The sequence below is a fragment of the Syngnathus typhle genome, linkage group LG4, assembly GCF_033458585.1.
Source record: "Syngnathus typhle isolate RoL2023-S1 ecotype Sweden linkage group LG4, RoL_Styp_1.0, whole genome shotgun sequence".
Lineage (NCBI taxonomy): Eukaryota > Metazoa > Chordata > Actinopteri > Syngnathiformes > Syngnathidae > Syngnathus > Syngnathus typhle.
Genome location: NC_083741.1, coordinates 18,096,281 through 18,118,472, shown reverse-complemented (window position 1 = coordinate 18,118,472; position 22,192 = coordinate 18,096,281). Strand labels below are relative to the sequence as shown.

Genomic DNA, 22,192 nt, shown 5'->3' with positions numbered 1-22,192 from the left:
TCACCAATCTTCTGCCTTGCTCTCGTATCACGCCGTCTATAATAAGAGGTCATAAAAAAAAACAAAAAAAAAACATCTTTACTGTCAGTGCCAGTCATGGAGGAGAATCACCACCTCATTACCGTCGCTGTTTGAGGGCACACGATTATGGGATGGAAGAAGCTCATAGCTGGAGCCTATGGGGCGTGATAGTGCTGGTAAGGGGGCAAGGTTAAATTACACACCCCTACACACACGTGCTTCATTTTCCTGTCACTCCCCCCCCCCCTCACTTTTTTTTAACTTGTCACAATTAAACTAGAATAGATGGAGACATCCAGCAAGGTTGAACTGCAGTGAAGAAAAAAAAAAGTCTGTTTGTATCAAAACAGGCCAAATAGTGGTTTGTTCAAGGTTAATATAAGAACTTGGATTATATCTTTTTTTTTTTTTTTTTTCCGGGCTGGACAATGTCTCCATTGTAATAAAAAACAAATGACAATAATCTATTAAACTATTCAAACAAGTGGGGAAAAAAAACCCCGATAATGTGCTCTATATTTGTCCTTGTTTATCTGACAGTTCAAAAACAATTAAATGATAATGGAAAATATTTTCCAATCATAAACTAGCTGATTCTGGTCAGCAAATTTTTCGATCCGGGCCCTGCAACCTGGCCGTATGCTTTTAATGATCCCGCCCAGGCAGAGTGCCGTAATCCCTCTGTGATGAAACAAACCATTGTGTGTGTCCTCTTTTCAATATGCTAATCCAGGTTTAATTATGGGCTGGCACTAATGAGGGTCTCTCTCACTGTGTTAGATGTGGAAATGTATCAATGGCTTTTGTTCACACCGTATTCGTCAAGCGAGTGATGGGACATCAGATAATAATCATTTAATATTCCAGAATAATTTAAACGATAAGACATATATGTGTGTAATAGAAATGAGTGCAAATGTAATCATGAATCCGAGTTCACCTTTGGGGATTCGGGCGAGTGAGATTATTAAAAATGAAATTAAAATCAAAGCTGCCCCTCCATATGGTTATTGCGGGATTACTGACGTCACACTCATCACAGCAGTTGATACCTGTCGCCTTGACAGCATGACAGATGAATTGTCTTTCAGCCCAGTAATTACACAGGAAGTGCAAATATGGGCAAAGCTGCAGGAAGTGCGCTTTTACGGCTCCTTTGGACGCAAGAGAAGCATTTGCAACACAGACATTTATGGAAAATATAATGCAATGATGAAATAAATGTTTATTATAATGTATTTGAACCGTGTGGGCTTTTATAACAGTTTTTCGGAGGTTTTGAGATCCAGACAGATCAAATGCTCTCACTGTACTTCCTGCTGCTTGTCTGAAGCTAATGCTGCTATCTAATGCTAATCTGCGTATCCAAGAAAACAGTGCAGCTCTGCTTACCTTTTGGCTTTGACTTGACAGCAGGGTGTGTGTGTGAATGTTTCTGCAAGATAGTCAATGAGACAGTGTATTCACTTGAAAGAGGCTCTGGCAATCTGTAATTTCTGAAGATTCCCAAACGACCGGTCCATTGCCGCGGATCAGGGCCGATCCCCCACCCCGCCCCTGTTGGCAAATATATTTTTGTGGCATGTCTCACTTGATTGTGCATTAAATCAATATCATAATGATCGATATTTTAGTGCAAAAGCCGTGTGTGTGTGCGTGCACGTGTGTGTGTTGTATTCGTGGTGAGTTAGAGCATCTGTCCAACGTGCTGAAAGCTGCCGCTCAGGGGGGCAAGTCACGTGATCGCGCTTTCTTGCGCGCTTATGCGTCGAAGCGAGTGCGCGCGCGCACTTCCACCCTCACAATGAGGGCTTCTCTCGCGTGGATGCTCTGGTTTCAGACTTGTATGCGCGTGTAGTCATTTTTGAGTGCATCTTCGTTTTATTTTATTTTTGCCATTTCAGAGGAGGGGGTGTTCTCACCCAAGAGATGCGGCGCTTGCTCAAGTGTGTGTCTCCGAGGTGCTGAGGAGGAGGAGGAGGAAGATGTAAGTGCGCGTCCTCCCAGGGGGATGCAACATGCAGAAGGGCATGAGGCTCAACGATGGCCATGTCACCTATCTGGCGCTGTTGGCCAGGAAAGACGGCACCAGGCGCGGGTGCCTAAGCAAAAAGAGCTCGGACAACACCAAATGGCACCCCAAGTGGTTCTGCCTGCTGCAGAACATGCTCTTCTACTTCGAGAACGACTCCAGCTCGCGCCCCTCCGGACTCTACCTGCTGGAGGGATGCGTGTGCGACAGGGCGCCCTCACCCAAGCCGCCCCCCTCCGCTAAGGAATGTCTGCAGGTAGGATGCAGAGACTGCTTTGGAATTTGTGCCTTTGGACTTCCTCGGCAAAGCTGCCATTCTAATAATGCATTGTTAAAAAGGAACTTTGTAGAAGCAAAGCTTGCATGCAAACTTTTTGTAGTCTGCCTTCCGGCGGAAGCGAGCTGCCCCTTCCCCTGCAGTTTTGACGTATTGATTGAACTCCTTGTCTTGATATTAATAGCATCCTACCTTGGCAACCGCGTCTACCCGTTATGTAGCGGCATGAATCTGCGGATAGACTGCTTGCATTTCCACCAAAGCAATGAGAAATGACTCCGCTTGCATTTCACCACTTTTAATTAAATGCAAAACACTATTGGGGAAAGTGTATGGCAGGTTGGAGGCAAAAGCTTATGAAGACGGAGATCGATGAGGGATCTGACGGCCAGTTCCTCCAAGCTGCGTGCACTCTTTTGCAGCACAGCTTGTAAGCAGAAAGTCTCCGCATGCTCGTTATTTTTATCCAGCAAATAATCACAAATATCGGTACAAATTGTACAGTACATGTGCCCCAAGTTATGCAATATGGAATCTTCAACAAACAAATTTGACTAATTATTCAAATTTGGCAGGTATTTGGCAACATTTTTGTGGTGAATTAAATTTACAAGACATATTTATTGCTGGATAATTTAGTGCAGTACCTGAATGCGTTCAATGAACAAAAAGTTCATGAACTCGTTCATATTTTGCACGAACAGCGCATTTTTGCGTCGTAAATGTTTTTGTGAACGGGCACATTTTAGGGCCAATGAAAAGTTTTCGAAGTACATTTTGTTTGGGTTTAATAGTGCCAGGTTTTCTTTACTTAGAGTTCAAAATATTACCCATCTTAACACACGTTAAACTCGGTTTAATTAGGCGAGCGTAAAAAGGCGCTACGTCATCAAAATGCGACGAGTACTTAAATGAGCGAACGCGTAAGTCGACGTCATCAATGTCGCGCGACTAGCAACTAGCCTCGCCCTTTCTTGTCAAATGCCAACGATAAGGTATGATGGAATATGTCAATACGTTAAGAAATAATACATTAACATAAAATGAAAAGGTAGTTAAAACAAATATCGTGTGATTTCAAATGTTTTGAATTGAATTCAATACTTCATTTGTACAGCCTTTGTTTCCTACCTCAGTCAGCGGATTTTTTATTAATTTTTTTCTACAGCAGAATATTTGTCTTTGCACATTTTGGACCACAGTCATGTATTTGTTTCAATTTATTAAATAATTCAATCATTTTTTTCATGTATGGGTGTAAAGACTGTAAACAATGAGAAAATACTAATATGCCAGAAGGTAACATCTCGCAACAAAAGAAAACAAAAAAGAATTATGAACTTTTAATTTTGGGGGAAAAAAAATCAATTATGAAATATGAACTGAACAAGTTCATCTCAAAATGTGTGAACTGAACTTTAAACTAGTTTGTGTAGAAAATGAACTTTCCCGACACTGCTTGTAGCTCATGTTGCATCCACCGGAGGTGAAAGGAGGACATGGAAAGGAACCAACAGAAAGTATCTGAAGGCCTCCAGATTTCTGCAAAGATCAGAACTTGAATCAATGAGCGCTGAGCAGATTGCTAAGGTCATGTGGGGAGACATCTCGGGCATGAATATATGCACACCTGCTTGGATATGTGTGTGAGCGGTGCGGGGGGAAGGGCCGTGCGAGTGGATCTTATCAGTGTGTGACAGGGAAAGGGACAACGCAGCGAATCGATGCCAAGCCAACTGCCACCTTGTAGGCCTCCAGTGCTTTTAATAGCTCCACTCGAAAAAACTACAACAAAAAAGCATTTTTCCCCCTCCATCCCTCTTCAATTAGCTTTCATTTCTCATTGTAGTATTTATGTTCCACTTTGCTCCATTTTAGAAGGCGAGCTGGGTTTAAGCTGAATGTTACCATGGCAACCATTATTTGCATCGGGGGAAAAAGTGTATTTCAAGGGGCCAATAAAAACGAGAGACTTGTTATTGTGCACTTCGGGATGAAACAAATATGACAGGTGGCAGAGGGTGACTGAGAAATGTGGCAATGCAAAAGTAGGTCACACATAAAGGACAAAACAAATATGTAAAGCCAAGTTTACAAAAAAATGCTTCTGGGCGAGCTGCTTTTAGAAAATCGATTCAGCACGCCCGCGACCCTCGAGAGTATAAGCTGTTCAGAAAATGGATGGATGGATTTGCACAACTGCTCAGTGAGTTTTGGTAATTATCATATTGTTCATAGTGTTCTTGTTTAAGCTCAGCCAACGACGGGTTTCGTGGAAACAAAACGAAACAGTGAAATCACGTCAATCCTGTTTGTTTCTATCTCCAAAAATATTCTCTCGCACATTTTAATGCCGACAGAAGAATGGATTGTGAAAACCGCATCTCTTTGTGTCTCTTTCTCTCCTTTCTAGTATTATTTTACAATCACATTCAATCATGACAACCAGAAGGCTTTGGAGCTGCGCACAGAAGACGTCAAGGACTGTGACGAGTGGGTCGCCGCCATCACGCAGGCTAGGTAACACTCAGGTCCAGTAAACATCTCTTTGTGTGTACGTCAGCTAAAACATGGCTTTAATGTGTCCGTCACTGTAGTTACAGGAACCTAGCTACAGAGCATGAGAGCCTCATGCAGAAGTATCTGCACCTTCTACAAATAGTGGAGACGGAGAAAACGGTTGCCAAGCAACTTCGACAACAGATAGAGGATGGGGAAATCGAGATAGAGCGGCTAAAATCTGAGGTAACCTGCTACTTGCTATCTAGCAAGAAACACTAACGTATGTTTTTGTCCAGAATGTCCACACAGGAGATCGGACGAAGGTGTCAAATAATGAATCGGCGAGAAAAAGGTTTCATGAAATCACTCTGGAGAAGTCAACACTGTGACTTCCAAGCATCCCCAAGTTCTTTTTATGAAAGTCCTGTAAAATCGGGATTCAAATCGGCAATTTTTATAGTTACTTTAAATAAAGGCTTTATGATCTTTTTTTTGGGATCATCAACTCAATCTTCCAGTACGCAAGTTTCGAACTCTACAAAAACCTGTCAATCATCTGAAGAATCCTAAAAAAAAAAGCATTTCTGTCATGGATGACACTATTTATAATAATTCATTTCTTGTTTGTGTTGAACATTAGATTGCTTCTCTGCTGAAGGACAACGAGAAGATCCAGTCCAATCCGGAGGTACCGCCAAGTGATGACGACACTGAGATCCAGAAGATAAAAAAGGTGGGGGGAACAGATTTAGCAAGCAGCTAAAAATAATTAATGTAAGGAAAGAAACTTTTTTTCAGCAGCTGCTCACCTTCAGGGACTCGTTCGGATTGCAGCTCTCAATCAAAAAATTCACTGATTAAGTTAACCGGTCAGCAACTTCAAGCCGTGTAATGAATGACCTTGACAGGTCCAGAGTTTCCTGCGAGGTTGGATTTGCCGCAGGAAGTGGAAAACCATCATCCAGGACTACATTCGCTCACCCCACGCGGAGAGCATGAGGAAGAGGAACCAGGTTGTGTTTAGCATGCTGGAGGCTGAGGCCGAATACGTCCAGCAACTGCATATCCTGGTCAACAACTTCCTGCGGCCGCTACGCATGGCTGCGAGCTCCAAGAAGCCGCCCATCACCCATGATGACGTCAGCAGCATCTTCCTCAACAGGTGAGATCGCTTCAGGATCCCGAATCCGTTTCTCGTCGCTACCAATCGGATGACGACATTTGTGATTATTTGTTTTGTCAGCGAGACCATCATGTTCCTCCATCAGATCTTCTACCAAGGTCTGAAGGCAAGGATAGCTAGCTGGCCTACACTGGTGCTGGGTAAGAGAGACGTTTACAAGACGCCAATCTTTTTATACCATAACATTTTTGCACATTATTTGACTTTGAAAAAAAAAAATCCAACATACTTACTTCACTCCAATTATTACTTTTTGGAGTGCCTAGCTAATGATAGAGTCCACAAGGGCAAAAAAATATATAAAAGTACATTTTTGAAAATAAATTGTTTTGGGGAAAATACGAAATTTTGCAAAATTCCAAATAGGCGGGTTTTATTTATCTTGCCACACAACCAGTGAAACGGACATATCACGGACACTTGTGTCTTATGTCACTCTTAAACAATTTTTTATTGCTCTCTGTAAAAGTGTCATGAGCTTCTCCTTTTTCATTGACAATCATGTTGGTCACAGATGGATGAATAAAACCGCTTGCCTGTAAACAACACCACACACACAGTATGCACAATGAAAGGTGCGCTGTCATTCTCATGTTAATTCCCTCTTCCACCTCCCCGTTTTATAAAGGACCACTTGAATAATGCCGGCATAAAACATTTATGATGTGCAAGCCATCTGGCCTCAGACTTTGTTCAGTAAATCCGTCTCGACTTGTGTGAGTCCACAAATCGTAAGAAATCTCCACCGCGCTTCCCTGTTGTCCGCAGACATCCAATCTGCTTCTCCTGTTGCCGCCAAGTGTTTGACTGAGACTTTAATCAAGTTCTCCAAACTGTAGATGAGTGTGCAAAAGTCACGTAGGTCTTTGCCAACTTGGAGCTGCCATCTTGTAGCTTTCAAAAGGGACATCATCATCGAGTGTTTTTTGATTCTCTTCTTCTTTCCTGTTTGTTGTTTAAAATGATACTTCTGTCCTCCCTTCAGCGGACCTCTTTGACATTTTGCTGCCCATGTTAAACATCTACCAAGAGTTTGTACGGAACCACCAGTACAGCCTGCAGATCTTGGCCCACTGCAAGCAGAACCGGGACTTTGACAAGCTGCTGAAGCAGTACGAGACCAACCCAGACTGCGAGGAAAGAACTCTGGAGACCTTCCTAACTTACCCCATGTTTCAGGTCCCACAAATAACACTTTAAACGTCAATTGTTACTGCTTTGGTAGCACAGATTTTTTTTTAATAGCCTTTTAAAGTGCTAGCAAAACGTTTAAAGTGCTAGCATAAATCCGGGCATCCTTAAGGTTTAGTATGAACCGTGGAACGGAATTTAAGTGTTGAAACTTCAGTTGTTAATTACAACCCCTGCAGCAGCCCGCGCTATTTCACTTTTATCATGGTTACATGCAGCAGTTATGGCCGTTAATGTTTTGTATCTATGAGGTCATTCGTATTTGTGGTTCTCACAGCTCGGTAATGACTGTCAGCTTCTTGTGAGGTGGCAACAGTTGCTAAACGACAGCTGTACTATTCAACGGGAAGACATTTTTTTTTATCTAGATTAGTTCAATGACCAAATTTATTTGGACTGTATGGTAGTAATCTTGAAATGTGGAACCTGTCCAGTACTTTTGTACAGCAAGCACAGGTTGATCATCTTGTGACTCATACAAGTTTTTAATTAGTCTGTATTTCTCTTTCAGATCCCTCGTTATATCCTAACCCTCCATGAATTGCTGGCTCACACTCCTCATGAGCATGTGGAGAGAAATAGCTTGGACTATGCCAAATCCAAACTGGAGGAACTTTCGAGGTACATCTCCATGTTGTCGATCATTCAAACATGTACTGCCAAGAATAACGAGGCATAAGGATCCATCCCAAACTTCTGCTTTGAATATATATTAAAGTCCTGGTTTATTTTAATTTTTTTAGAATAATGCACGACGAGGTGAGCGAAACCGAGAACATTCGAAAGAATCTGGCAATTGAGCGAATGATTGTGGAGGGCTGCGAAGTACTGCTGGACACCAGCCAGACCTTTGTCAGACAAGGTAGGCTTGTTTTATAACCACTCGCTGGCATTTCTCCATCCATCCATTCGTACTGATTTGATATTTTCTACCACTTACCACAAATTTATGGATGGCTGTTTCATTTCTTTAGATTCTACCCACCAAAAAAACAACATTTAGATTAAGAGAGAAAATGGCCAAAAGAACCGCTACCGCTAAGTTACGAAGAGTCCTTCATCTCAAGGCGTGTTTCAATGTCGCTTTATTTATCCAGTTGTCGGCATCATTGTGCTTTTGTATGCGATTCCGATCCTTCTGGCCTTCCACAGGTTCTCTGATCCAAGTGCCCATGAGCGAGAAAGGCAAAATCACCAGGGGCCGCATGGGCTCTTTATCTCTGAAGAAGGAAGGCGAGAGACAGTGCTTCCTCTTTTCCAAACATCTCATCATCTGCACTCGAGGCTCAGGAGGGAAACTGCACGTCACCAAGGTAAAGCAAGAACATTGCACACAGGAACGTGAAAAACCTTTTTGACTCCAATAATGGTAATAATAAATTTGTGCTGAGAGAAGAATTTGTATCACCCCTCTAGTAGATGTCATCCACTTAAGGCAAATAAAGTCTTCTCTTTTCACATAAAAAAAAAAGTGCAGTCACTGTAAACATCTGCGCACATACAGACTTGAAATAGTTAGCCCTGACACTGCAGCACCAAATGCCGACAATCTCCAGTAACTGTGTGATTTACCACATTTTAAAAGAGTTGATTAAATCCACTCCAAATCAATCGATTTTAGTACTCCGAGCTGGACCCCTTTCATGCAATCATGGCCAATATTGGCGGTTTAATGACTTCTAATCTGATGAATTGGCCCCCTGTTTTGCAGAATGGTGTGGTATCCCTCATTGACTGCACACTGATGGAGGATCCTGAGGGCACTGATGATGAGTGTAAGTTGCAATGAGCTACTAAGCCTTACTGTGTCAGAAAAGTCCCAGGACTAGTGTCACCAAAACCGCATTTTGATTGCATTTTCCGCTTCACATTCGAGATGAAATAAGAAAAAGTGTTTTGCCATTGTAAAGACAATTCATTTGTAAATGTGGTTAAAGGTTATTTTGAGTATTTAATGTTTTTATCAAAATGCATCTTTAGAATGTTTCCTTGTATTCATATTTTTTTATTTTATTACAACTAATAAATTATTCTTAATTTAATCAGGCCAATCAATACAAATAAAATAATCATTCCTTGTATTCATATTTTTTTATTTTATTACAACTAATAAATTATTCTTAATTTAATCAGGCCAATCAATACAAATAAAATAATCATAAGACAAGAATTACGGAAATAACATGCCAAGGATTTTTCATTAGTATTAATATTTATAATGTTTTATATTTCCACCATGCATTATTGAATCAATCTATTTTGTAAGACATGCAAAGTGCCTTTTGTAGCGCAACCAAAGAGCCTTGAATTGAATGGACCCAATTTGTACGTTTTAGTCAAAGGAGAGCGGAATGGCCAGGACACGGAGCACCTGGACTTTAAAGTCATAGTGGAGCCCAAAGATGGGCAGCCTTACACTGTCATCCTGGTGGCCTCATCACGACAAGAGAAGTCGGCGTGGACCAGTGACATCAGCCAGGTAAAGACCAATAAATACCACCGCCAGATTGTAAAATCCAAGGTGCGGCTGCAAAACACTTTCAGCGAGGAAGCGACAGCGGGCCCTCACTTGAATTCCATCGCTGAGAACTTGTTCTTGCGCTTCCATCTGCTCTCTTTTTGTCTCTCCTCCTAGTGCATCGACAACATCCGCTGCAATGGTCTGATGATGAACGCTTTTGAGGAAAACAGTAAAGTCTCCGTGCCACAGATGATTAAGTGAGAGTCCCGCCATCCATTTGACATGCTCTACCGCCCCGCGCCAGTAAAGCATGAGAGAAATCCCTCAAACACTGATGGGGAACCTTCCCTCATGGGCGTTTGTATATTACAACCTACAATTCATTCCGTAGGTCCGACACCAGTTTGTACTGCGACGACGTGGACATCCGCTTCAGCAAGATGATGAACTCGTGCAAGGTGCTGCAGATCCGCTACGCCAGCGTGGAGCGCTTGCTGGAGAGGCTGACCGACCTGCGCTTCCTCTCCATCGACTTCCTCAACACCTTCCTTCACTCTTACCGCGTTTTCACCAGCGCAGACGTCATGCTGGACAAGCTCATTACCATCTACAAGAAGCCTATCAGTGCCATCCCCGCACGGTTAGCATCGTCTTTTAATATTTGGATAGGAGATATTTTATTTATAGTACTTGGTGAGCTGGAGTCTATGCTTGAACTGGTGGCCCGCCAATCAGATCACTCGTCCACACCTTTTGAGTCTTCAGTCACTTATCTTCACTGACCTGGAGAAAATCGTGCAAGCATGAAGTGAGCATGCAAAATCCACATGGGAAGGCAGGAGCTGAAATTTGAACCTCGGTCTTAAAAACTGCGAGGCGCAAGTGTTAACCACAAGCGCACTGTGCTGTCAAGTTTACGAACTTCATATATTCCCCCCTGCAATGACCCCCCCCCGTACTTCTTTCCACTGTCGTCCAGGTGAGGACGTCACGCTCCACTGAAGCCCACCCACTTTCCCTTCACCCTCCTCTTGCTTTTTCTTTCTCTTTTCACAAGTCTGACCATCCCTCTCTCCGCTGCGCTGTCGCCATGACAACCCTTTACTTTGCTGCAGGACCCCACCCTCTCCTCATCCTCTTCCTCCCTCGCAACCCCCCCCGCACCCCTCCTCTCATCTGCAGCAGTATTAAATGTTGATGGTGGTGTTTTGTACCCGATCCCCCCCGCCCTCCTTTTTTTGTCTGGAGCTTCCATCGATGTCCGCTTCCTGCTTATTTTTTCCACAACAGCGCTTTATGTTTCTCAACAAATAATGGCGGTAGCGTCCCTTCACAACCGTTTTCATACAAAAGCCTTCACTGTGGAGGAATCCATATCCTCTCTCTCGCTCTCCTTGTGTCTCAATGGATCTCCCCCGGGCTGGTTGCTGTTGGCAGCGCCCGTGCCTTCCAACGTTGTCACTTGGCATGCTATTTATAGGCCTTCGGAGGGGGTGGCTCTCAGTGCAAGGAGGATGCTGTCTTAAACAATGTTGCTCCCATGAAAAAAAAGAAAAGATGGCTGGAGCTGCTCCCAAATGTGACTGATGTTAATGTGCTCCCTCTGCGTACACAATGCGCCCACCAAGTGTGGTATCCATGCACCATTATTATTTAATTTATTTTATATTCAAATTTTTTTTTAGTTCCTCCATCATTGCTGGATTTTAGTAGAGATTATGAAAAAAAAAAAAAGACAACAGACACACTCCATACAGTACAAATGTTTATTTCAATTCAAATGATATTTCCTTGCCTACAGTGCTTTGGAGCTCTTCTTCGCCAGCAGCCAGAGTAACAAACTTCTGTACGGCGAGTCACCCACATCGCCACGTGGCAGTCGCAAATTCTCATCCCCCCCGCCGCTCACCATCAACAAGACGTCGTCACCCAATCGCCGCCGCAAGCTCTCGCTCAACATTCCCATTATCACAGGAGGCAAAGCGCTGGACCTGGCCGCGCTCAATTGCTCCCCAAACAGCATGCACGCCGCCATGTCTCCCTTCGGTAAGACCGCCCTGGACATCAACAAGCTGTTTGTGACCAGCACCCTGGCAAGCAAGATCTCCGACGAGGGGGAAACCAAGGCTGAGAGCAAAGCCGATGAGCCTGCCCCCAACAAGCAAGGTTAGACCGCCATTGGATGGACTGAAGACACCATTTGAACAAATAAAAATGTATATTCCTTACAAATCTTTTTATCTCTATGCAGATCTGTCAGTGAGAGAGGAATGTGACAAAGAACCATGTCAGAGTGACGAGACTGAAGCGGAGATGTCTCCTCCCAAGTCCCCGTCGACACCCAAAAACGTCAAATCAAAAAACGGTAATACGTCACACGAGTTAATATAAACTTTCCCTCCTCGCATGATGACATTATTGGCAGATGTTTGTCGGTCAACTTTTGAAAGTGGAAAGTCTGGCAGCAACCAAATAAGGGATTGTCGGGAGAGAGAGGAAAAAAACAAACACCCACAGCTTCCAAGAAGGAGCATCCATACCCTTAAGACTGCTGGGTTAAAAATTCGACTGACCCAGGAAGTTGGGTTAAATTGACCTAACATCCTGGGTCGGTCCAATTTTCAACCCAAATTGGATTGTTCATAAATCCGGCATTGGTTGGATGCCTTTCGGCAGTCAGGCGCAATTAATCCCCACTGAGCTCTCCTCCCACGGTTTTGGAAACAAGGGAAGCCAGTTCGGTGCGAGTGTAGGTGGAAGGAAACCTTGTACCTTAGCAACCATGCGTGTGTTCCTCTAATTCCACCCCCGGTTCGATGGAGGAAGGCAGGGAGGAAGTGTGAGGGGGCAGCACAGGCAAACACCGTCACTGATGCGAGCTGTAGGACAAACACACGGTTCGCTCTGCCTCGGCTCAAGGTCGCCCTCCAATGGGCAACACTGTCATTTGGGAACGTAAAAATGGAGCCTTTCCTCGCAAGCTTTGGGCAAGACACCTGTATTGAATGTCAATTCTTCTTGGTCCGCAGAGTTTACGCTGTTCTCCTTCAACAACAGCATGGTGGTGTCCTCTTGCCGGGAGCTGGAGAATAACCGCAGCGCTCTTTCGGCGGCCTCGGCCTTCGCTATCGCCACAGCTGGTGCCAACGAGGGCACGCCAACGAAGGAGAAGTACCGCCGCATGTCCCTTGCTGCCACAGGTCAGACCGTCGTTAGAAATATAAACGCCTTAAATGGTTGGATGGAGTTTTTGATGGATTGGACGGCGCTCGGGCATTTGGAAGCCAGTTTGTGCTTAGCCAATCTTGTTTTTAGAATATCCTTGCATACCTAATGTTTATATTTAAAATGTTTTGGGTTGCCCTTTATTTGATATTGTAATTTTGGGGGATTTTTATTAGCTTTAACATTTAATCATCAAAAATATTACCATTAGTACTTTTTTGAATTCAACTCCATTTTTTTTTCTCTTCTTCTAATTTCTTAAACTGCATTTATAACTTCAATCTGTTGTCAGGCTTTCCTACAGACCAGAGGAACGGAGACAAAGAGTTTGTCATCAGAAGAGCAGCTACAAACCGAGTTCTGAACGTGCTGCGTCACTGGGTTTCCAAACACGCCCAGGTACACACACTTTTGACTTCCAAAGAAAATACGTAGCAATGACGTTACTGTTGTTGATGTGCAGGACTTTGAGCTGAACTCTGAGCTGAAGACAAGGGTAATTGGCTTTCTTGAGGAGGTGATGCATGACCCAGAACTGCTGACACAGGAAAGGAAGGCTGCTGCTAACATTATTAGGTGGGCTTCTGTCTTTTAGTTCTAGTTCTTTGTTTACATTAATGTTATCAATAAACAAGCACCACTGGTGCTTTATAAAAAATAGAGGCCATGGATTCTGTCTATTGCCAAAACAGTTGTTGAGTTTTAAGTGTTCCTGTCATTTTGCATGCAGGACTCTAACACAGGAGGACCCCGGAGACAACCAGGTCACTATGGAAGAAATTATTCAAACGGTGAGAGGAAAGAAACAGCCTGCTTGCCCTATGTTGTCGGCGCCCGTGTTATAAAATGTGGTGTGTTTAAGGCGATGGAGGAGTGCAAGAGTGAGCCGTTTGAGAACCACTCTGCCCTGGAGATCGCCGAGCAGCTCACTCTGCTTGATCACTTGGTCTTTAAGGTCATCCCGTACGAGTGAGTGTAACAAACTATACTGTTGGTCTGGACAGTTGTTTGAGTAAATGTAGTAAAAGGTTATTTGCATGAGGGAAATTAGGAAAACGTTGACGCTGAGCAGCCCAGCAACATTTTTTGTAAACCATTTTTACGGATTTTGCGCTACATCATTAATCGTTGGTTGTGTTCTACTTACTGCATTTGGTGTTTCCCCAGGGAGTTCTTCGGTCAAGGCTGGATGAAGAACGACAAGAACGAGAGAACTCCTTTCATCATGAAAACAACCAAGCACTTCAACGAGGTACGTCCACCAAATTATAATAATAACAGGCAGAATAGATTTGAAGCCCAAAAAGAGTGATGGCCATTTCCATGCTTTGTTTGATTCAGATCAGCGACAGGATTGCCACCGAAATCCTGCAGTGGGACGACGTCAACATGCGGGTGGCGGCCATCGAGAAGTGGGTGGCGGCGGCGGACATTTGTCGCTGCCTGCACAACTACAACGCCGTGCTGGAGATCACGTCTTCGCTCAACCGCAGTGCCATCTTCCGCCTCAAGAGGACCTGGCTCAAAGTCTCCAAGCAGGTCGGCAGGAAATCGTGTCTTGTGGTCTTTTACAAACGCGCCATTCTCGTTTTGAATCTGTGCTCTCCGTCTGATCTTCTTAGACTAAGACAGTAATTGACAAGTTACAGAAGTTGGTGTCATCTGAGGGCCGCTTCAAAAACCTGAGGGAGGCGCTCAAGAAGTGAGTCAGCCTCTTGTCTGATGAGTTCCTTAGGAAACTGACTATCCCATATTTATCAGGAATCAACACAACTGTACTGTTTGTGTTCTCAGCTGCGACCCACCTTGTGTTCCCTACCTGGGCATGTACCTGACTGACTTGGCCTTCATTGAGGAAGGCACACCCAACTACACTGAGGACAACCTGGTCAACTTTTCCAAGATGAGAATGGTAAAGGACAGGATCATGGAATGATCTATGTGGTCTTGAAATGACCGCAATCTTGTTTTGTTCTCAGATATCTCACATCATCAGAGAAATAAGGCAGTTCCAGCAGACGGCCTACAAGATCGATTACCAACCAAAGGTGAGTATCGAATTGTTTCTTCTTTTCTGCACTTTGGAGATAAATTGGATTTAGAGTGTGGTGGCCAGCAGGAATTTCAGGAGATGCCCGAACGGCTGGTCAATTTCCCGTCCGGTCGGTTTTGGCGCATGTGAGCCGCCAAGTTAATCTGGAGCTATCTAATTTTGAAACCCTGACTCATCTATGTTGTTGTCATAGGTGGCAAAGTACTTGGTGGACAGCAGCTCGGTGCTGGGCGAGGAACGTCTTTACGAGACGTCCTTGAGAATCGAACCCAAAACATCATAGTGAAGAGGCTGGCTCAACTTTCATAGCAAGTGTACAGGATCGTATTGAAATGTACATACGTACTATATGCTACTATTTGTATTTGAGGCAGTGCCCCTCTAGTATGCTCTCCTCAATCAATGTCTAATATAGAGGCTAAGTAGATGATCAGAGGTTTTATTCATATAGTTGACAGAGTATATGTTATTTATGGTCTTATGTACTGTATACGTTGATTTTTATTTTAACAGCGGGGGGGTGATAATTCACACATCTTGGGTTTGGTTTACACTGCAGGTCCAAGTGGAAAATTCCCATTTAATTTCTAGAGTAAATCTTTTTTTTTTTTTACTCACTATTTCCAAGTAAATCCCATGTGCCCAAATTGTAAGTAAATATTTAAAAAAAAAAAAAAAAAGTAAATACTTGGCAATGACAAAACAGATGTAAACAATTATACATGAATAATACAAATATCCAACATTGCATAAAGTTTAGCTGGCCAGGGCCGGTTCTGATTTTTCCCCTCATTTATTTAAATGAGGGTGACTTTCACATTCCTCTATTGACCACCATTGGGAATTATTTATCTCTAATGTAGCATATTTAGATTTTATATATCTATGCATTCTCTGTGGTTTAACTGTTTAAAACACATTTTTGCATGGTTCAACTAGATGCGGTTGAACCACGCAAACTTAAACAATTGGCGGATATCAATACCATGAAGCTCGCATTGACCGGGTATATTCGTCAGTCGCCTTTATATCCAAGAATGAAAGTTTTGCCTTAAAATTACTGCTGCCTTTTTCATGAGGTGTTTTTAAAGAGATCATCAAATCAAAAAAACAGAATTGATAATGCCGTAAACCTTTATTACATTTAGAACAGAAAAGGCTAAGTTGATTAGATCTAATTTTCCCAAATAGTTAGATATGACCACCACCTAATTTTTTTAACAAACACTAACTAACCACTAAATGAGGAAATACATATCAGACATATTGTTTGCTTGAACCAAATGAAATGGCGAGATGTTTCATGTAGCCACTGAATAATACTTTTTGGGTTTTACCTGTGGAAAAACACGCTTTGGCTTTTGCTTCTTCTCCCTTGGGACGTAACGCAATTTATGTAGCAAGTTTACTTCCGAGTGTTTCATGATAGATGAACCTCTTAGGCTAGTGTTACATATAGTTTCAAGCCTTAATTATGAAAACAGATGATATAATATTATAGACCACAAATGTATGTCAGCTATTTTGTTAAGCTATTTTGCCATTGAAGCTGATGTACATGTTTTTCTTGTGTACAGCATATTGTAATGATGATTCCTCTGCGTATGATATTTAAGTGTACCACATCCTGTCTATTGCCATGTATTAGCAGGATCTATACAGCAGTAAAATTGTGTTTATTCTTGGGATATTTCTATATGTATTTTTACAGGCTTTGTACAGATGAGCGCCTGAAGCTTAAGTGGCACGCATGTACCACTTTTTCACATGTTGAAAATCTCGATCTAGCTGTAGTCGCCCTCCCAAATTGGCACACGAGATATTTGCATATATGCAGCGCTATGATGACCAATTGTGTGGCAACAGCTTGAGTCAGTATTTGCATATTTGTTTTGTTTGTTTTTTGGCAAATGAAAAAAAAAAAATCTTTCCTGGTTACCTCTTGTTAATAAATCTCTTTTTTCTCAGGGGGAGAATGTGTTTTGTGTTTTTCACACTCAAATAGGCTATGAGGAGGAGGTGTTTGTCATGTGATGCTCACAAAGCTCTGTGGAGGCTTTGAGGGAGAACGTGCCACTGGTTGTTTATCACATCCACGACATTTTTCTTCTTTACAACCGATGACTTTATTGTAATTTGTGCTTGTTTTTATCCAGCGACCCTGTACCTATGTTTACTCTTTTTTTTTTCTGCTCATTTACAAGATGCAATAATGTTTTACAATGAAATCATTCTTTGAGGAAAGATATGCAGAATGCATGTACCGTGTTTGACTTTGACTTTAAAGTAATACAATCTATTTTTTATTTTCTTTACTGTGGTAACAGTTTATAATCAATGTAAAATATTTGAATATTTATTTATTTGCTCATTTGGATATTTTATGTATTCTATATAGCAAAACCCTATTGCATCATTTCACATTTTATTTTTTCTTTATTTTTTGGGGGTAGTTTACTATAATTCAAATAATATATAATAATACTAATACTACTAATACTACTAATACTACTAATACTACTACTACTACTACTACTAATAATAATGATAATAATAATGATAATAATAATGATAATAATAATGATAATAATAATGATAATAATAATGATAATAATATACAAATTCTTGCAGGACTTTCTGTGATTTTGCCAAATAGCGACAGAACAAAGCGGTTTGCGGAAGTGACGCTCAATTTCTCGGACGTTCATTGGCCAAGAAGAGCAAAAGCACCGGCCTTTAGTATGACGACACCATACAATTGACCAATAAGATGCCGCGACTCTGTTTCACAACACGCCATGGAGAACTCGTTATAAAACGTAGAACGCGGCAACTCTCGGCGTTTCAAGTTTAATAGTTGACTGCAAGTAGAGGACCGCGGAGCCAGTACCTCTGTAAATTCAACCGTTTTATCAAAAACTTGGATGGCGACAAAAGGTTTCAAGTACAACGCTGCCGATAAGGTAACGCTTGTTTAGGGCCGAGTTTCAAAGGCCGCTTTGCTTCGAGTGTGATTCTCGACAGGTTTGACGACTAGAAAACGTCTTGTCTGGTTTTTATAAGGTTGCTATCATAAACAAAAATGCGAATAAAATTACTTCTACTGGACAAATGTCATATTTACAAATACTACAGAGTGATGTCATGTGAGCTGAATGTACAGTGTATTAGGAACTGGAACTCTGATAAACACTTTCTAGAGTAGACTAAAGAATATAAAAACAATTCCCTTCGTAAATTTGCCAAATAATGCATGAAGGTTTTTGTTTCTCCTTATGTGTCGCTCCTAATTTCTAGCTTTGTAGTATTTATATTTACATGGATAGTAATGACATTTATTGAAGCTATCTTTTCTTTATCACTGTTCTGTACTACATTGGTGTTAAAATAAAACCTACAGTGTTTAAGTGGTAAGGGGGGAAAAGTGCACAATGATGACTGAGACATTTATTGTTGTTCACCTGGCAGGAAATGATGCCAATCCGGACGAATGGACTCCGGAAATCATCTCGAACCGCCCCAGCTTCCAAGCGTCTTCGCTACTCACCTCCTCTTTCTCCTGCTGCATTACGACACAAAAGTAAGGTGAGGTTCAATCGACATGACCTGCGACAAACAGAATGAAGGCGGTTCGGTACCCAAACAAGGTACAAATCCACCAAGATAATCTAAAATAAAGGTTCCAGTGTGGTTCTGAATTGTTAAGGTTGAGCGAGGAAAGAAAAAAACATCATCTCTGTTTAATTTTTGTCCAACATCTTTAGAAGCGCAACATGGTAAACATACAACGCAAAGAAAAAGAGGACTCTTCAGATGATGAAAATAGTGACGGAGATGTCACAAACGTAAGTATCGATCAAATGGATTCAATGTTCCCAAAACTTGTGCCCAACGTTTGTTCTACGTTTGTCACGACAGGGTAAAGGACTCTCGGCGTATGAACTGGAGCGTCTGGAGAATATTAAGCGGAATCAAGCCTTCCTCTCCTCTATCAAGCTCCTTCAGGTAGATCTCACGGTCATCTCAATTTTTTTCTGCGTGGTTAATCCTTGGTTTGTGTCCCTGAAGGCATCCAAGGACTTAAAGCAACTGTCAGCAAAACGGCAGCCATCACAGAGGGGGCTGCCAAGGTATGACAACTATTTTCATATGGTGTCTTTACGATTTGTTCCCCGATTCTGTTTCAAATCAATAAAGGTTTGAGCGAGTGTAGCCTCGTTGCATCTGCAATGCTCCTCTTTTGTGGTGGCAGGTCACTCCCTGTAGTCAAAGAAGTCCTCCCACCTCGAAAGTCCCTGCGTCTCCAAAACATACAAGCTGAGGTCCTCACTCTTCCCCCTGAACCAAGAGGAATAGATACCGGAAAACAGGTTGAGCCCCAAAAGGACTTTCTTGCACTCTACCTCCACTGTGTCTTTTCCATCGTCCGATGTGAGTTGTTTTGAATGTTTTCCCAGCACAAGAAGCCTGCAGGGCCTCTACCTATCGAGCCAGTCAACCTGGGCGAAGGAAGCAAGCTACCGCCTCAAGTCCTCCAGCTCTGCTTAGAGGTAAGGACGCCAAAACAGGGTTGCAAAAAGGCTGGAAAATGTCCAGCAAATTCCATGAAAATGTATTGCCTTGCACCCAAAGGAATATGAAATAGAAGTTAATGAAATTTACTTTTCTCCTTTCAGGTGTCTTCAGGAGAAAAAAGAGTGGAACGTGATTTGAAAGAGTACGTTATTTTTATATTTTTGCTCATGCGGTTCCAAATTGGCCAAACAAATACTGAGAAGTCGACTCTTCGTTAAAGGTACTGCTCTTTACTAAAGAAGATGACAATAAGTGAAGCCCGGGTGGCCAAAGTTGTGACGGGCCGCATTTTCTCAGCGGCCTTCCACCCTGCTTCCGCGAGTCTCCTGGCCGCCGGCGACAAGAATGGCCAAGTGGGCCTCTGGAGTGTGGTGGGTTTTCTTTTCATTATTTTACATATGTCGGTAACATTTGTGATTTTCTTTTTCACCAAAGTCTGCTCTCCTTTCCCTCTGTGATTCCTCCCTCAGGGTGCCGACTGGGGCAACGACGGCGTTCTGCTGTTTGAACCCCACGCTCGCCCGGTGAACTGCTTGGCCTTCTCCAAGGCTCAACCCGCTCAGCTGCTGAGTCTCAGCTATGATGGATCCCTGCGCTGCATGGATGTGGAGAAGGGCGCCTTAGATGATGTGAGACATGTTTTAGTCCCTTCTGAATTTGAAGTGCGGATTCAATCGGCGATCGGCTCATATTTGAATCTCACAGGTGCACTGTACGCAAGTGTATGTTGCAACAGGTCTGTCTCGACTGTGTTTGCCTGCCCGTCTCACAATTTGGAGGGATTTATGAAATAATGGTGCGTTTAGGTATATAACATGGAAGACGCCCTGAAAACCTTTGACTTCCTGTCACATGATTGCTCGACGCTCGTGGTCGGGCACTGGTGCGGAAACGTCGCAATTGTGGACCGGCGTACACCAGGGTAGTGTATCGTTGTGCTGCACGTGTCTCTCTGAGGTGGTCATTTAATAAATGTTGTAACAAACATTTCTATGGCTGAGCAGAACGTCGCACGAGTCTCTCCACTCGCTGGACCCAAAGGTTGTACGCTGTGTCAGCGTCCATCCTGCACAGCAACAATACGTTGCCGTGGCTGAGAGCAGGTGCGGACGGTCGACGGACGTAACGTGCATGTGTATCATATATATCGTATGTTCGTCATTGGCACGGAATTGATCTTCAGGGTGGTGAACATTTACGACGTGCGGTGTTTGAAGACAAACAGCCCACCAGTGTCCCAGCTCCAGGGTCACTCTTTAAGCATATCCAGCTGTTACTTCTCTCCATGCACTGGCAACAGAGTGGTCACTTCTTGTCTGGACAACTACATCAGGTGCGTGCTCGTCGCCACATCCATCCTGTACTTCATACAGCGGACGGCTCCTCATGTCTTTTTTTGTAAACAGAGTATATGACACATCTGCCATGATCACCGAAGCCCCGCTGCTGACCTCCATCAGGTACGTGTGTCCTTGGCGCAACGCATAACACTGCTGACTCAGCAATCATCATATATACTATTTTTACATTGCTTGGCTTTATGGCCTAGAAGTGTTTTTCATCCAAATATTTATCAAAATGACGACTTCGCTGCTTCATTTGCACCAGTTCGTGATAGACGTTCTGAGTCGACTTAAACCGATGTTGGGAAAACTAAAAATAGAAGAAATATGATATGTCTGGAGGGGTGAAGGGTGGTGATTTTCCTCGTTTTGGTACCCTTAGCAACCTGGTCAATGTTGTCAGTGGTGGAAGATGATTTATTTTGTCCGCAGCCATGACATGAGGACGGGCCGCTGGCTGTCCAAACTGTCGGCCGTGTGGGACCCCAAACAGGAAGACTGCCTGTTGGTAGGCAGCATGTTGAGGCCACGAAGGATGCAGGTGTTCCACGAGAGCGGCCGCCTCATGCACACGTTCGCGGACGACGAACACCTAAGCACGGTGCTGTCCGTCGCTGCCTTCCACCCCACCCGAAACAGCATCCTGGGCGGCAACGCGTCGGGACGCCTGCACGTCTTCTCAGATTAAAACCTCGCCCGACCCGTTTCAGCGACTACGTCGGTGGCAATCGTTCAAAGATCAGAGTTTAAGATAAGTTACGTTTAGCAGAACCTAGTCCTTTATTTTTGTGTACCTTTTTCTAAATGAATTTTTTACCAGTGGAAACAAATGTTGATGTTTGTGATACGGTGCATAGGCTTCAAGATATTTTTTTGAACCTGATCCAATAATTAGCTGGCGTTCATTCCAAGTGACAACCTCAAGATGGCGCTGTCGACATACACGCTCACTGGGGCTCACTCGAGAGAGCTGGTTCTCACAGATTCCGAGATACTTAAGTCACACTAAAAGTTATTTATCAAATTTTGTTGTGGTTGTACTGTGTCGATCATTCAACATCAGTCTCCACGTAGTATTTGTGGTTGCTTAAAAGGTTTTGAGTCGTTCTCGGGAATTAATATAATTACTGTTGACACCTTTTCAAGTATGTTAATGGTCAGGCTACACATTGGATTATAAAAGTGTTCCCTTTCCTTGAATTTGGTTGATTGGCCAAAATGTTTACCTCACGCTACTTGTTTCCCCTTGTTTTGGTTGGTCGTTTTACATCTAAATAAATACATGACACAACATTGCTGTCTGTTCCAAACAATGATTAAGATCGCAGT

The 22,192-nt window shown here is 42.9% G+C and overlaps 2 protein-coding genes across 2 annotated transcripts; both read left to right on the top strand.

The window, feature by feature from the left end:
- Positions 1 to 2,039: 2,039 nt before the first annotated feature.
- Positions 2,040 to 16,908, top strand: LOC133153242 (ras-specific guanine nucleotide-releasing factor 1-like). The gene is made up of 28 exons (XM_061277401.1): positions 2,040 to 2,309; positions 4,300 to 4,305; positions 4,744 to 4,850; positions 4,928 to 5,075; positions 5,473 to 5,565; positions 5,741 to 5,994; positions 6,076 to 6,155; positions 7,001 to 7,194; positions 7,718 to 7,827; positions 7,950 to 8,068; positions 8,359 to 8,519; positions 8,918 to 8,981; positions 9,543 to 9,685; positions 9,842 to 9,924; positions 10,059 to 10,307; positions 11,469 to 11,833; positions 11,919 to 12,032; positions 12,697 to 12,867; positions 13,185 to 13,291; positions 13,356 to 13,468; positions 13,623 to 13,683; positions 13,755 to 13,861; positions 14,060 to 14,144; positions 14,234 to 14,431; positions 14,515 to 14,594; positions 14,687 to 14,804; positions 14,872 to 14,940; positions 15,139 to 16,908. The coding sequence occupies exons 1-28, from the start codon at positions 2,040 to 2,042 to the stop codon at positions 15,226 to 15,228; spliced, it is 3,759 nt and encodes a 1,252-aa protein (XP_061133385.1). The 3' UTR covers positions 15,229 to 16,908.
- Positions 16,909 to 17,722: 814 nt separating this feature from the next.
- On the top strand, positions 17,723 to 22,156 carry wdr76 (WD repeat domain 76). Its single transcript, XM_061276036.1, has 15 exons — positions 17,723 to 17,908; positions 18,414 to 18,530; positions 18,710 to 18,790; positions 18,864 to 18,950; positions 19,014 to 19,075; positions 19,198 to 19,315; positions 19,403 to 19,495; positions 19,622 to 19,662; positions 19,741 to 19,891; positions 19,991 to 20,149; positions 20,327 to 20,442; positions 20,525 to 20,623; positions 20,704 to 20,853; positions 20,927 to 20,980; positions 21,296 to 22,156. Exons 1-15 carry the CDS (start codon positions 17,870 to 17,872, stop codon positions 21,549 to 21,551), a joined length of 1,623 nt encoding a protein of 540 aa, XP_061132020.1. The 5' UTR covers positions 17,723 to 17,869; the 3' UTR covers positions 21,552 to 22,156.
- The last annotated feature ends 36 nt before the right edge of the window (positions 22,157 to 22,192 follow it).

Coding starts and splice junctions, on each gene's coding strand:
- LOC133153242 (XM_061277401.1), top strand. CDS start 2,040: ATGCAGAAGGGCATGAGGCTCAACGATGGCCATGTCACCTATCTGGCG. Junction 13,469..13,622: donor GCTGCTGCTAACATTATTAG/GTGGGCTTCTGT, acceptor TTTTGCATGCAG/GACTCTAACACAGGAGGACC. Junction 14,805..14,871: donor ACTTTTCCAAGATGAGAATG/GTAAAGGACAGG, acceptor TTTTGTTCTCAG/ATATCTCACATCATCAGAGA.
- wdr76 (XM_061276036.1), top strand. CDS start 17,870: ATGGCGACAAAAGGTTTCAAGTACAACGCTGCCGATAAG. Junction 17,909..18,413: donor AGTACAACGCTGCCGATAAG/GTAACGCTTGTT, acceptor TTCACCTGGCAG/GAAATGATGCCAATCCGGAC. Junction 20,443..20,524: donor GTGGACCGGCGTACACCAGG/GTAGTGTATCGT, acceptor ATGGCTGAGCAG/AACGTCGCACGAGTCTCTCC.